The 13,449-nt window shown below is 31.3% G+C and overlaps 2 protein-coding genes across 3 annotated transcripts; one reads left to right on the top strand and one right to left on the bottom strand.

Annotated features, from left to right (window-relative positions):
* The first annotated feature begins 1,046 nt into the window (after positions 1 to 1,046).
* Positions 1,047 to 7,452, top strand: LOC106342243 (beta-galactosidase 2). Its single transcript, XM_013781110.1, has 18 exons — positions 1,047 to 1,310; positions 1,513 to 1,608; positions 1,692 to 1,804; positions 1,894 to 1,960; positions 2,048 to 2,140; positions 2,250 to 2,393; positions 3,163 to 3,251; positions 3,383 to 3,488; positions 3,615 to 3,699; positions 3,777 to 3,895; positions 3,978 to 4,139; positions 4,562 to 4,737; positions 4,841 to 4,950; positions 5,018 to 5,127; positions 5,221 to 5,331; positions 5,428 to 5,538; positions 6,783 to 6,988; positions 7,084 to 7,452. The coding sequence occupies exons 1-18, from the start codon at positions 1,137 to 1,139 to the stop codon at positions 7,193 to 7,195; spliced, it is 2,184 nt and encodes a 727-aa protein (XP_013636564.1). The 5' UTR covers positions 1,047 to 1,136; the 3' UTR covers positions 7,196 to 7,452.
* Positions 7,453 to 8,749: 1,297 nt separating this feature from the next.
* LOC106337548 lies at positions 8,750 to 11,761 on the bottom strand. 2 transcript variants are annotated; one of them, XM_013776655.1, is made up of 9 exons: positions 11,378 to 11,761; positions 11,192 to 11,306; positions 10,901 to 10,966; positions 10,694 to 10,782; positions 10,420 to 10,507; positions 10,182 to 10,328; positions 9,984 to 10,076; positions 9,724 to 9,825; positions 8,750 to 9,356 (listed from the first exon to the last, which is right to left on the bottom strand). In XM_013776655.1, exons 1-9 carry the CDS (start codon positions 11,614 to 11,616, stop codon positions 8,925 to 8,927), a joined length of 1,371 nt encoding a protein of 456 aa, XP_013632109.1. In that variant the 5' UTR covers positions 11,617 to 11,761; the 3' UTR covers positions 8,750 to 8,924. The 2 variants fall into 2 exon arrangements, with proteins under 2 accessions (XP_013632109.1, XP_013632110.1); XM_013776656.1 differs by lacking the exon at positions 10,901 to 10,966.
* Between the last annotated feature and the right edge of the window lie 1,688 nt (positions 11,762 to 13,449).

The following is a 13,449-nucleotide window of genomic DNA, read 5'->3' as shown; positions in this document are numbered from 1 at the left end:
TGTTATAAGATAAACTTTGAAATGATCCTCCACTTCTTTACCAACTCAAGCACTATGATCATCTACTCATCAAGCACTATGATCACCCACTCATTTACCAAATTAAGCACCATCTTTGTTATTTTATGTATTGTTGTTCACTATAAATACCATCACTCATCTCACTCTTTTGTACACCATAAACAAGAACAAAAGTTTATAATCAAAGAACCATTACATCTTCTTCTTCTTCCTTATAATAAACTCTCTTCCTTATACTAGTGTTATTTGATTCCTATGGGTATTAAATTCTACTCTTATTTAAATTTCTCGATACTATAAATTATAAGTTATTTCATAACAATAACATATATATAGCTTTTTTAACCTAACATATAAATAGTTTAAATAAATATTTTGCCTGTATGTATATAGCTTTCCATCATTAAATTTGTATTGCAATTACTTGGTAGTCTTCATTGTGCTGCCTACACAGAGTCAAGGACCACACAACTTGCAATATGTATCTATTTTTCTTACTCGATTAAAACATGTTTTCCTTCGTATCCATAGAAGGTAAAAGGTATCGTTTTTTTTCTTCACAGGTGTCGTATTTTTCTTCAACTCTGTAATAAGCGATGAGTAACAATCTGATGTGGTCGAACAATATTGACATATATATATTTTTTTTTTGTCAACTATTGACATATATACTCAATGACGTTTAGTAGTGGGGTTAACCACTTTTACATTACATCATTTTTCCCGTGACCAAAAAGAAAAATATTATATATGGCAGTGGTATGTGATATTGAAAAGTGGAAGCAAAAGAAAAGGAATATGATTAAACAAGCAGGGGGATTAATACTACTGTATATAATTTGGCAAAATAAAAATGAAAATGAAAATATTCATCTGGTAGGGCAGAAGATTTTAAAGTCAGCCGCTCAAAAAAAAAAAAAGGTTATCCGCTCACAAAGCAGAGAGATTGGTCCCACAATTTTTTTTCTCATTTTCATATGCATTCATTAATCTATAAGTACAGTAGGATAAGTGTCAGGCTATACATATAACCTTTATGCCATCATTCGTTCCAATCCCAATAGCTCAGCGAATCTCCTTTACCAGTTTTTAAAAATAAACTAATAAGTGGGAAAATGGTTATGAATTTTAGGGATAAAGCTTGGATTTTTCTGGCGATTATGTGTTTTTCATTGTTGATTTGCTCAACTAAAGCATTGGTCTCTTATGATCATAAAGCTTTAATCATCAATGGACAGAAAAGGATCCTTCTCTCTGGTTCCATCCACTACCCAAGAAGCACCCCTGAGGTAATCTTTTTTATTCAGTTAAATAATCTCTTTATAATCAAATGCAAAATCTCTTGGGTTTTGATTAAATTTACTGAACAATTGCTTTGATTTTTCTGCACATGGGGTCTTATTTTTCTGGTTTTTCCCCTTATAGTCCAGGGTATTTCATTACAAAACTATATTTGTTTATATAGAATTGTGGCTACTTTGTTATATGCAGATGTGGCCTGAACTGATAAAGAAGGCCCAAGAAGGTGGTTTAGATGTTATACAAACTTATGTTTTCTGGAACGGACATGAACCTTCTCCTGGACAAGTAATTTAGAGACTTCTACCATTTTCTTACTTGACTCATAGTCATATAAAATCTCAATGCTGTATACTTCTGTTTGCTTCCAGTATTATTTTGGGGATCGGTATGATCTGGTTAGGTTCATCAAGCTGGTGCAACAAGCCGGTCTATATGTTAGCCTGAGAATTGGTCCATATGTTTGTGCCGAGTGGAATTTCGGGTAAATATATTAAAAATACTTTTCTAAGAATAAAAGAATTTTTTCATTTGATTATATAAATTTACCGGTATATGTTTTCTGATTTTTAGGGGAATTCCTGTCTGGCTCAAATATGTCCCTGGTATGGTTTTCAGGACTGATAATGGACCTTTCAAGGTACACAATTATTGTAGAACAAATCAGTCTCCAGTTTGAATTCCATTATGAAGGTTTAAAAAAATCATTTTGATTTGAAATTGAAAGACTGCAATGCAAAAATTCACAAAGAAGATTGTGGATATAATGAAAGAAGAAAAGTTGTTTGAAACTCAAGGAGGACCCATCATTCTCTCACAGGTTTGTATCTTCTTTTGTTGTTTAAATTGATACGATTTTATATTATACATGATTCACATCTAATACATTCTAAATATATATAGTAATGATATTTCTTAAAAATGGGTAGATAGAGAATGAGTATGGACCAATGGAATGGGAGATAGGATCAGCAGGAAAGGCATACACAAAATGGACAGCTGCAATGGCGTTGGGTTTGTCCACAGGTGTCCCATGGGTTATGTGCAAGCAAGATGATGCTCCTTACCCTATTGTATCTCTTCCTTTCTTTTTCTTGTTTAACCTTCCCCTTAGTTATATATATAAGTAAGATAGGATGTTCTATTCTGGTTTCGTTTAGTTTGGTTCAAGTTTTTGGTTTAAATGGATCGTGATCGATTTAATGCTAACTTTTAGTATGGTTGAGTTTGGTAGACTTTCTATCTTAGCTTGAATTCTGCTTTTATCAATCTAGTTGATTTGAAATATCTTTTGTTTGAAAATTAAAATATTTGATGTGATTTTGTAGATTAATCAGTTTATTTTTATTTCTTACGAAAATTGCACAATTAAATATGGATTAAGTTTATATCATTTATCAGGATTGACTCCTTTTCTTTTGTCGGCACTTAGATATTTTTTCGACAAATGAAGATATTTCTTATTGTGTATTTTTTGGTGAAAACACTATCGAGTTTTTTTTTGTTATGTTTTATAATCTTAAAATTTTCTTTCTTGGTGGTTTACCTTTTGAATATATTTGTTTAGCTTCCAGTTTTCCTTTTATGTAATTCACTTTTTCTTGTTAAATATTGTTGTTTTATTGATAGTTACAATAAAATATCGTTTTCTCCTTTTTGCTGTTTTTCCCCTATGATGTCTTTTTCTATTAAATTTATTTGGGACCACTGACCAAAAACAAAAATAATCCACGAGGACAATTTTTCTTCAACTTTAAATTTTAAATCTCAACAAATTTTATTCAACTTTGGAGTAAAATTTATACTGAATGTTAATAGCTTTTACCTTGCGCTCTGTAATAGATAAACACATGCAACGGGTTCTATTGTGAGGGTTTCAAACCAAACTCGGTCGATCAGCCCAAGATGTGGACAGAGAACTGGACTGGTTGGTAAGTCACGAAGCTATTCAATATATACAGAATCACTATTCTCTTGTTAATTGTTAGTTTTTATATATTCTCTGATGAAATCAACAAGCTAGAGTATAAATTATTATTTACAGCGTGTGAGATCATTTCAGGTTCACGGAATTTGGAGGTGCGATACCAAACAGACCGGTCGAAGACCTTGCGTTCTCCGTGGCTCGCTTTATACAGAACGGTGGTTCATTTATGAATTACTATATGGTAATTTTAAAATTAGTTCTAAGAAAAATTAAAACATTAATAATTTTATCAAATCGCGAACTTTATAAAAAATAGAATATATTTTATTTAACTTATGATTGAAGAGTTAATTTAGAATTGTTACAGTACCATGGAGGGACGAACTTTGATAGAACATCGGGCGAGTTTATCACCACAAGCTATGACTACGATGCTCCTCTTGATGAATATGGTAACTAATACTGATATCACATGAAAAATGTTACATTTTACATATTTTCTGACGAGTTTTTGTGGGTGTGTGAAAAGGATTACTGAGAGAACCCAAGTATAGTCATTTGAAAGAGTTGCATAAAGTCATCAAACTATGTGAACCTGCGTTGGTCTCTGTTGATCCCACCATTAATTCGCTCGGCAATAAGCAAGAAGTAAGTATGCAATGTAACTTTGAACAGAGGAAGTATCAAATGTTCATACAATTTTTTTTTTTTTTGTTTGTTATAATTTCAGGCTCATGTGTTCAAGTCCAAGACTTCTTGTGCTGCGTTTCTCTCAAACTACGACACAAGTTATGCAGCAAAAGTTATGTTTAGGGGGTTCCCATATGATTTGCCCCCTTGGTCTATCAGTATCTTACCTGACTGCAAAACCGAGTATCACAACACTGCAAAGGTTAATAAACAGATAAGCTTTTATTGAAAACACTAATTACTTGTTTTACCAGAGTCTTTTGACTTGTGTAACTCTTGCACTCCGCAAAACCGACTCTGAAAATTTGGAGAATATAGACAATTTAGCAAAAAAATTAATACTATATCTTTTCATAAATTTGGAGGCATATATTTATGTAAAATATTTTTAGAACTTTGAAGTTATAGGCAAATATTTCATTTGTCTATACCCAGGACCGATCATGAAGTTATAGGCAATATATTGGGGGGTTTTAATATAAGAAAAAACTTTTAACACTAAATACTTCCAGATGACTTCAAATAGCCTAAGAAGGTCCTAACTTTGCTGGTCTCATAGGAATTGTATCCTTGTTATTGAGATTGACAAATATATATATATATGGCATGTGTAACGTGTTATAGATTCGTTCACCGAGCATACTTATGAAGATGGTTCCTACTAGCACGCGATTTTCATGGGAATCATACAACGAAGCAATCCCTTCTTCAGGTGACTATGGTACGTTTGCTCGAGATGGTTTTTTGGAACAAATAAGCATGACCAGAGACAAAACAGACTATTTCTGGTATCTTACAGAGTAAGTTATGTTTGACCTAGTTGTGACACATTAAGCCTCATTTTCTTGCTGATTAATTAGTTCCTGATCACAGTAAACTGGTTATGTTTTTATTCATTCTCAGCATTACAATTAGTTCTAATGAGGGGTTCTTGAAAACTGGCGAAGATCCACTTCTTACCATTTGTTCAGCTGGTCATGCTCTTCATGTATTCGTTAATGGTCAGCTTGCAGGTAAAACAAGATAAATTTTAAGGGCCAAACTCTGTCTTCTCCTGTCCTTAAAGCATTCATTTTTTAGGAACTAGTTATGGAGCATTGAGCAGCCCCAAGCTCACATTTAGTCAAAGGATCAAATTGCGCGAAGGCGTCAACAAACTTGCTATCCTAAGTACGGCAGTGGGTCTTCCGGTTAGTTCATCATCCAATTCGCTTGATTAATTACTGCCTTTTTCATTCAGGAGATGATGATAAGTTCTGAGATTTGTGTTTTTTATAATACAGGACGCAGGTGTGCACTATGAGACTTGGAATACTGGAGTTCTAGGTCCAGCCACACTGAATGGAGTTAACTCTGGAGCATGGGACATGTCTAAGTGGAAATGGTCCTATAAGGTCCTAATGAACAATAGTTTGATAAGTTAACTGCCACTGAATCTTTATACCAACCATAACACAGTACTAAGCTATGCGTGTGTGTGATCTGAGTAGATCGGTACCAAAGGTGAAGCTATGAGCCTTCATACCACAACCGGGAGTTCCTCTGTGGAATGGACAGAAGGATCATTCGTGGCCGTGAAGCAACCATTGACCTGGTACAAGGTAAGATATACTCCCTCTGTTTCATATCAAGTGTCATTTTGAACTTGTGCACACAGATTAAGGAAACAATTAATTTTGTATATTTTCTATATAAAAACACAATTACCTATACACAATTACCTATCCACCTAACCATATTTCGACCAATAGAAAAATAAATTACTACGTAAAATTAATAAATTTTGCATTAAAAATCGAAAACGACACTTATTTTGTAACGAAATTTTTTTTCTACAACGACACTTAATATGAAACGGAGGGAGTATTTCTTAATTTTCTTAATAGATGTTTTAGGTTTAATTTATCGTTGATAAAAGGAACGGTTTCCCAGATTGACATACCAAATGCTATTTCCAAATATACACGTGATATTGGTTAGCTATCCTTCCAAACATCCGAAAGGATTGTATTTTTTTGCCAGCTTATGTGTGTATAATTGCATTTTACCTATTTTTATATAATCTTTAGATGACAAAAAGCAATTGGTTAGCTATTATAATGTATTAATCAAAATTAACAAAAGATAGCAAATCAAGACTAGATATGAACCAATTGGTCAAGTTCAGAAAAAAAATCTCAAGCTTAGAATTGTCTTAACCGTATTGTTTGACCATGGCAGGCGTCTTAGTTTGCCAAAACCCAAAAAAAAAGAAGAAATTTTTATGAATTTCAGAGATTAGTTTAGGTTTCGGGTATGATAACCCCCTTAATAAAAAGGCTTTGAAACACTTCATATGATGTTTTGAATGTTTTATTAATATGCGTTTGGAACACTTCAAAACATATAACTTTGCTAAACAGAGAGAACATCAGGATAAAAACATGTCTACCAATAAATTTGGATCAATATGATAAAAATAAACTTATGGATCGGCTGGGATTGTGTTGACTATCTTACCTTAGTTAAAAATGAGACGAACTAGTACCTTACTAAGACCATCTACATTGGAATTTCTTCCCCTAGTGAGAGAGGTAAGAACGTCTCTTGTTTAAGAGACTTCAACTTGGTTTTAAGAAACCCATGTAACACTTGTTATCTATTTAAAAATCAAACATTAAATTTTTTACTTTGATTGTTTTAGACATTTAGTGGAGCCTCTCTCCATTGAAGATGGTCCGTCTCATAGACACTCTTAAACCATCTTGTGGTGGACTATATATATGTGTGTCTGTGTTTTATTGAGCTTAGTTACGAGCATAATTTAGACATGTTCATATCAGATTCTTGCACTTTTTATTTGCAGTCTTCTTTTAATGCGCCGGTAGGCAATGAACCATTGGCATTGGACATGAACACAATGGGAAAAGGACAAGTTTGGGTAAATGGACACAACATAGGACGTCAATGGCCTGCCTACACGGCTCATGGTAACTGCGGACGCTGCAACTATGCTGGGATTTACAACGAGAAGAAATGTCTCAGTAATTGTGGCCAATCTTCTCAAAGATGGTGAGAAGAAAATGAAAACTGTCTTTCTTCTTCCTCGTCTTTCCTTTATATATTATTTACGTGATTGATATATTAATGGGTTCTCCTTTTTTCAGGTACCATGTGCCTCGTTCATGGCTTAAACCATCTGGGAACCTTCTAGTTGTGTTTGAGGAATGGGGTGGTGATCCAAGTGGGATTTCTGTTGTTAAAAGAACAAACAAATGAAGCTCTTAATCCGGTTTTTATGGAGAAAAAAAATCTACTAGAGGGTGCATCTTCCCTGAAGTTATAATTAAGGTTCTGTGCAGTGCTTACAACATGTACAGTGGCAGTTATTGGTTTATATTGGAAGAATGGTGTATCCTCGCCTAAATAATATATTTGCAAGTGTATAATAAAGCTTATTCATAGAATAAACCAAATACAGGAATCAATGCTAATTACCCTGGTTATAAACACCATATGAATATATTTTATATCATCTTCCCAATCTTCTGAATAAAATAGTTCTTTGCCAAAACTAAAGTGTACCAGGCTTCCAGCAAATATGACGTTAATACAAGTTTATAGAGAAGAGGACACACACTAGAAGGTCTGTCCTAATGATATGTTTTGTTTTTATCTCTATCTTTATTCCCTCTTTAGATCTGTTTCATTTTAAATATCCTTATTTTCACCAAGTATGATTATTTTACTGTTAATTGTGTGTTATTATTAGTAGTTTTTTTTTCATTTTTGAATATTTTACTTATTGATACTAATACCTTGCATGTTATAATTTCCAATTACTTTTATCATTTTTATAGTCTATTTGGAAAGCTACACATCATTTTAACTAAAAGGTTGTGGTAAGAGAATTTTTTGAGGGGTAAAACAAAGATAGAGCCATGGAATACAAGAGAGAGTCATTGATTTAATATTTACTTTTATATATTGTTTTAAGTAAACTTTTATACTTATCAAATTTTTGGAATTTATTATAAATTATAATTAATTATCATTGATTTAATATTTACTTCTATATATTGTTTTTTTAACACTTTTTTTTTTGAAACACTTCTATATATTGTTTATAAATTAATGTATGTTATGAAATCTAAGATTCTTTTGTTATTTTGTGTGTATACATACCTTATTTATTTTTATAATTACAAATCATTTAATAGATTAAGTTATTTAATTATACTTATTGTTTAATCTAATATTTAATAATGATTTAAATATATATTAAATATTAAAAATTAGTGTGTCTATAAGTCGAAAATAAATTAATATTAATTATTTAATAATAAGTACGAAATTATTAATTATTTAGATATATAGAAAATTTTATTATATTTTTAACAAGATATAGTAAAAATTTATTAGATTACAATCTTAGAAAATTTTGTGTGAATATATTTTTAGTTACTTTATTTTGGAAATATTTAAATATTTAGTTGAGATAGTAAAATAATTATGTTGTTACACGACATATTAAAGTGCATAAATAATATAAGGTCTAAGTTTAGTAATATTACACTATAAACTAAAGTTAAGTCAAAAATATGTTTTTGTTTTAATAGTATTAATTTTATATTATGCTATTTTATTATTTGTTAAGGTGGTTATATAAATAATTAATTTTAGAAAAATATTTAAGTATATTAGAAATTAATTTGTGTATATAACTCAGTTAATAAAAAGTTTTTAAAAAAACTGAAACAGAAGTATCATTTATGAGTGAAAAAGCTTTGGCACAAAACATAACCGCATTCTTTACCTTCTGCTTCACAACATTTTTTTTTTTTTTTTTTTTTTTTTTAACTGTCTGCTTCACAACATCCCAGGTGGAAAACATTAAAAAAAACACACACACACACACACATCAAAAATAAGATAGATAAAACTCACGCGTTAATCAAGTCACAGAAGATTACGATGAACGCTACTAAAGAACAAGGAAAACATATGATCAGATATCAAGCCTCCCGGTCGGAGACAACGTGCTGGTCCGGTATCGAGGCGATAAGTTAACGAACTCCAAAGCCTGTGTTCTCAGCTGAACCGGAAAATCAGCTGCACAACCGATCCTTGGACCGGCTCCAGTGGACCATTTCAGCATCAACTGATGACCCAACTGTAAAGATTTTGACTGTTTCTTTGAGTTGATCCTTTGTAGCATTGCTTTCTGTGGAACGTCATCTTTTGGGCTCTCAAACCCACCTGATAGCGTTCTCTGGTAACTATGCCCTTTAGTCTCCTCAAATGTTCCGTTACTGTTTTCATCCGTTTCAGTCTCTGCATTGCATGACGTTGCGTATTCTTTCTTCAAAGATTTGGTTCCATCTCCATTGGGTTTAATATAGTCGTCGTAATTGTCTGAATCTTCACTAGCTTTGTGCACCTATACAAGACAAGTAACTAGTACTATTAGCTCTCAAGTAAATTCCTCTCAAAAGAACCATATTTAAAAAAAAAAAAAAAAAAAAAAGATGATTTTTTTCATTTGTTAACATATTAAAAGATACATTAAATTTGTGTCATAAATATATTAGTTTATGTGATTTCAGTTTTCAATAAAATTAAACAAATAGTAATTCAATAACTTCAACTAACTTTTTGGAATTTAAAACATACTGTAATTAAATTTTTTTAAATCGTTACAAAATCTATGCAATTTCTTTTCCAAAATATGTATCTTGTGTAACGGAGATAGTATCATTCTGTAACCAAGATTTGATCGTGTAAGGTTAAGTAGAACAAGAGTTTACCTCAACATCGTCTAAGCTGACTTCATTCTCCCGAAGAAACGAGAGAAAGGTTTCCAGACTATCATCTGACGGCCTGTAATGTCCACTGTATGCAGAGATTGTCTGAATAGATACAAGACAACGTACGGAGATATAATAATGAATAGAACTCGAGTTAACTATTTTTGAAAAATGTAAACTAAAAGTACTACAGTAAATGTAAATTCAAATGCAGAAATAGAAACTGGTGTTTTGATACAATTGCAGACTTAGTAAATTACCTTGAGGACTCCATTGTCAACGACCACCCTCCCTGCGGCTAGTGTCGCTCCTCCAGCCAAAAAACTTGAGTGATGGAACCTTCCTTTCTTCTTCTGAAGTATACATAAACCAAAATAAAAAGACCCATTCAAAACTTTTTATCAACTATTCAAGCTATAACCACCAAAAAGAATAAACCGGTTTTCAAGAAAACCTACCAGACCGGCATAGAGTTTCTTGAAAGTACTCATAACAAAGATCCATTTTGTTCCCTCAGATCCGTGCATGGTGTGTAGAAAATTTCCGGTTAACTTGTGAACAATCTTCCCATCGATGATCACATACTCGTACTCTTCCCTCTCTTGCTGGTTACAGGAAAAAAGATTCACATGAGAGCTCCTTAAAATATGAAATAAAAAAACATTAAAAATTTGATAAGAAAAACATGGCACATACAGGGCCAAGATATTTGATGCATTGCTGCTTAAGTTTCGACCTTGAACAATCTATAAGATCCATATCTTTCCCATCTCCAACATCCAACCTGCAAGAAACCGTTATTTTCAGTTACAAAAAAAAAAAAGAAACCGTTATTTTATAAAAGTTACAGATAAGATTCATATCAATCTTATTTCTAAAACTACAAGAAAACACTTACAAAAGGAACCTTAGGCAATAACTTGTTTAAATAAACCCAGAGAATATTTGGTTTAAGAAGGTTTAAACATACCAGTAGAAAAATGGCTGGCCAGCATCAGCTTTACACCATTCTTCATAGTACACATGTAGGTTGTGTCCATACCGGTGCCTAGGGTCAATCTGATTTTAAATTTTATATTTTAGTATATACTTTTATAACTAAAAAATAAATTAATTTGGATATTAACCTAGCAGTAACAAAAAGATGAAGAAAATGATGGAAAAGGTTCAAAATTACTGCTTCAATCCAATGCTGAAAGGCTAGTTTTTGAGCTTTGTCGACTATGGACAGACCCTTGCCCACCTAACCACAACCAAACCACACGCTTACAAAACCTTTTTTTAACCAAGAGGATAATTTTTCTTACAATAATATTAGGGAAAATAAATTGTAAGAGAAAGATATTTTTTAAACGGATCTTGATTTTAGTAAGTACAAATCTCATTTTTTTTTATTGTTTTTATTTGAGGATCTTTTTTGACGTCAACTTTTTTTTCTTTATATTAAGAGAAAAGGAATAAGGCATACCTTAGAGGCATTCAAGCTCACACGATTCCATTTGGAAACTGCAGTTTCAGGTCTCGAGTAATCGAAGAATGAAATCGTACTATGATTTAACCTCGCATAATCCATCGCTTGCCACCTTTATTCAATCATTAATTAACGTTAAATCATTCAAACTAATCTCTCCATCTAGTCAATGTTTTAGCTTACCAGAGCTCTTCGGCGACAACCACGGAGTCCGCTAATCTCCGGCGCGTGCGATAACTCCTGTAAACCTTCTGTACTTTCACCGCGGCCACGCTAGGAGGCGAGTCATCACTGGCGCCTTCAAGCGCGTCGGTGAAGTTAACGAAAGATTCGTCCCGGTGGCCTACCGGAGAAATGAGCATCTCACCGGTGGCGTGAGAGAACGGCGAAGGCTGGAAATCGAAGTTGGCGACGACCTGCATCTTCTTTACTTCTAAGGAATAAGGTAGACAAAACTCACTTGGTTCTTTAATGTCTGAACAAGAAACGGAACTCAGAGAAAGTAGAGGGTTGTAGTTTATCTGTCAACTTGTATGAGAAGAAGACTTGTGTTTCTCTGCGATCAGTGTTTTGTGTGCATTTATATATAATAAATGTCTCATCTCTAACCCCTAGGACCAATTCTTTCTCTTTATTAGATTTTCCTATTCTAAATTTATTTCTTTTTATCATTTTTGTCAGCAAAAAATATATTTCCGTTTTCCTTGTGGGCAAAAAGAAATAGACAGGTAACAGCTGATCGTGAATTTATTATCACAGCTGATTGTGACCAATTTTTAATATGTAAACTAGACCCTAGGCCGGATTTGAATTTTTGGTTTTTGGTTATTTATTTAACTAAATAATGTATTTATAATATTTGATGTATTATATTCACTAAGTAAATAATTTTTTGGCATCTTAAACCATTTATTTACGATGAATATTCGATATCATATAAAAAATTAAAAAAATGTAATTAGAGAATTGTAGACGATATATAAAAACAATGATTATTAATGTAAAATATGAAGAAATATTATATTATGATTTAGTATGACATAAAAAATTATAAATTAGTTATACATGTTTAAAGATTTTTAAACTTCTATAAAAAATTTAACATATAAAAAGGGCGATGAATTAGTCATCAAATTGTAAATAATTTCATAATTTTATTAATAATAAATTATTTATAGTCTTTGTTTTTCGTCAAGATAATTATTAAATGTCCATAACATTAATATGTTAAAAGACCATATTATGAAAGCCCATGTTGTAATCGTTTTTTTCCGGGAAGTGTAACAAAAAAAATTACATTTAACTCTTCGTTTTGTTTAAGTTTGTGTCGGTAAAAGATTAAATAAAATTTCTCTATCTTTTTCAATGTTCAATTTGAAGCTTATTATGCGGAAATCATACGCAAATATAGGCAATTGGTTGAGATCTATATATCTTTATATTCTTATAAATTTTAAATTTATTGTTTCCTCTTCTGCAAGAAAATCAATTACCGAAGTAATAGATCAATTGGTTGGAATCAAATCTATTCTTATAATTAGTGTAATTATGGTTACAATTTCAATATTTAATAGGTACATTAAAGATACGACATTGAAGATATTATGTTTTGATTAATAGAAGATATTGGATTTTGAGTTTGTATTTATTGATTTTTTTTTTAAATATTACATAAGTCAAGTGATTCACGTTTTCGTAAAAATAAAATTCAAGTTCATTATTGGGCCGTACTCGTACATAATAAGGTACGTTAAATATGATGTATTTTTAGGTTCATTTAATGACATTAAGTTTAAATTTGATTAAAAAAATTCATTAATTTAACTGGAAAAGAAAAGCATTAAAATAGGTAGGTTTATTTAATGACATTAAGTTTAAATTTGATTAAAAAAATTCATTAATTTAACTGGAAAAGAAAAGCATTAAAATAGGTAGTTTAATTTAATTCTCAGTGGCATGGAAGTGTAAATAAGTTAGAAAACTTAGGGGTATTTTTTAATTGGTACTTCTGTTTTAATAATAGAGATATTAAAAAATAAGATTGATTATTATAAACTTGTACTCTTTTTTAATAGATGAAGTTCCGGAAATTTTTTGTTTCAAATTACATTTGGTATTTTCACTTTTCAATGTAAAATTTATTAATTTTATGCAACATGACTTTTATATTTTGCATAGTTTTTGTTATTAGTTGAAATGTGGTTAGTTAGATAATTAATAATTATTTTGTTTAGAAAATGTATAAAGTTAAATAT

Source organism: Brassica oleracea, chromosome C4 (genome assembly GCF_000695525.1).
Source record: "Brassica oleracea var. oleracea cultivar TO1000 chromosome C4, BOL, whole genome shotgun sequence".
NCBI classification, from domain to species: Eukaryota; Viridiplantae; Streptophyta; class Magnoliopsida; order Brassicales; family Brassicaceae; genus Brassica; species Brassica oleracea.
This window is presented reverse-complemented; position numbering and strand designations above follow the sequence as displayed.

What these genes read in the sequence shown, in the direction of transcription:
- LOC106342243 (XM_013781110.1), top strand. Translation starts at nt 1,137, where the DNA reads ATGGTTATGAATTTTAGGGATAAAGCTTGGATTTTTCTGGCGATTATG. An exon ending in ACCCAAGAAGCACCCCTGAG is followed by an intron (nt 1,311 to 1,512) that starts GTAATCTTTTTT and finishes TGTTATATGCAG; the next exon opens with ATGTGGCCTGAACTGATAAA. An exon ending in GGCCAATCTTCTCAAAGATG is followed by an intron (nt 6,989 to 7,083) that starts GTGAGAAGAAAA and finishes TCCTTTTTTCAG; the next exon opens with GTACCATGTGCCTCGTTCAT.
- LOC106337548 (XM_013776655.1), bottom strand. Translation starts at nt 11,616, where the DNA reads ATGCAGGTCGTCGCCAACTTCGATTTCCAGCCTTCGCCGTTCTCTCAC. An exon ending in GCATCAAATATCTTGGCCCT is followed by an intron (nt 10,329 to 10,419) that starts GTATGTGCCATG and finishes TCCTGTAACCAG; the next exon opens with CAAGAGAGGGAAGAGTACGA. An exon ending in AGAAACTCTATGCCGGTCTG is followed by an intron (nt 10,077 to 10,181) that starts GTAGGTTTTCTT and finishes TGTATACTTCAG; the next exon opens with AAGAAGAAAGGAAGGTTCCA.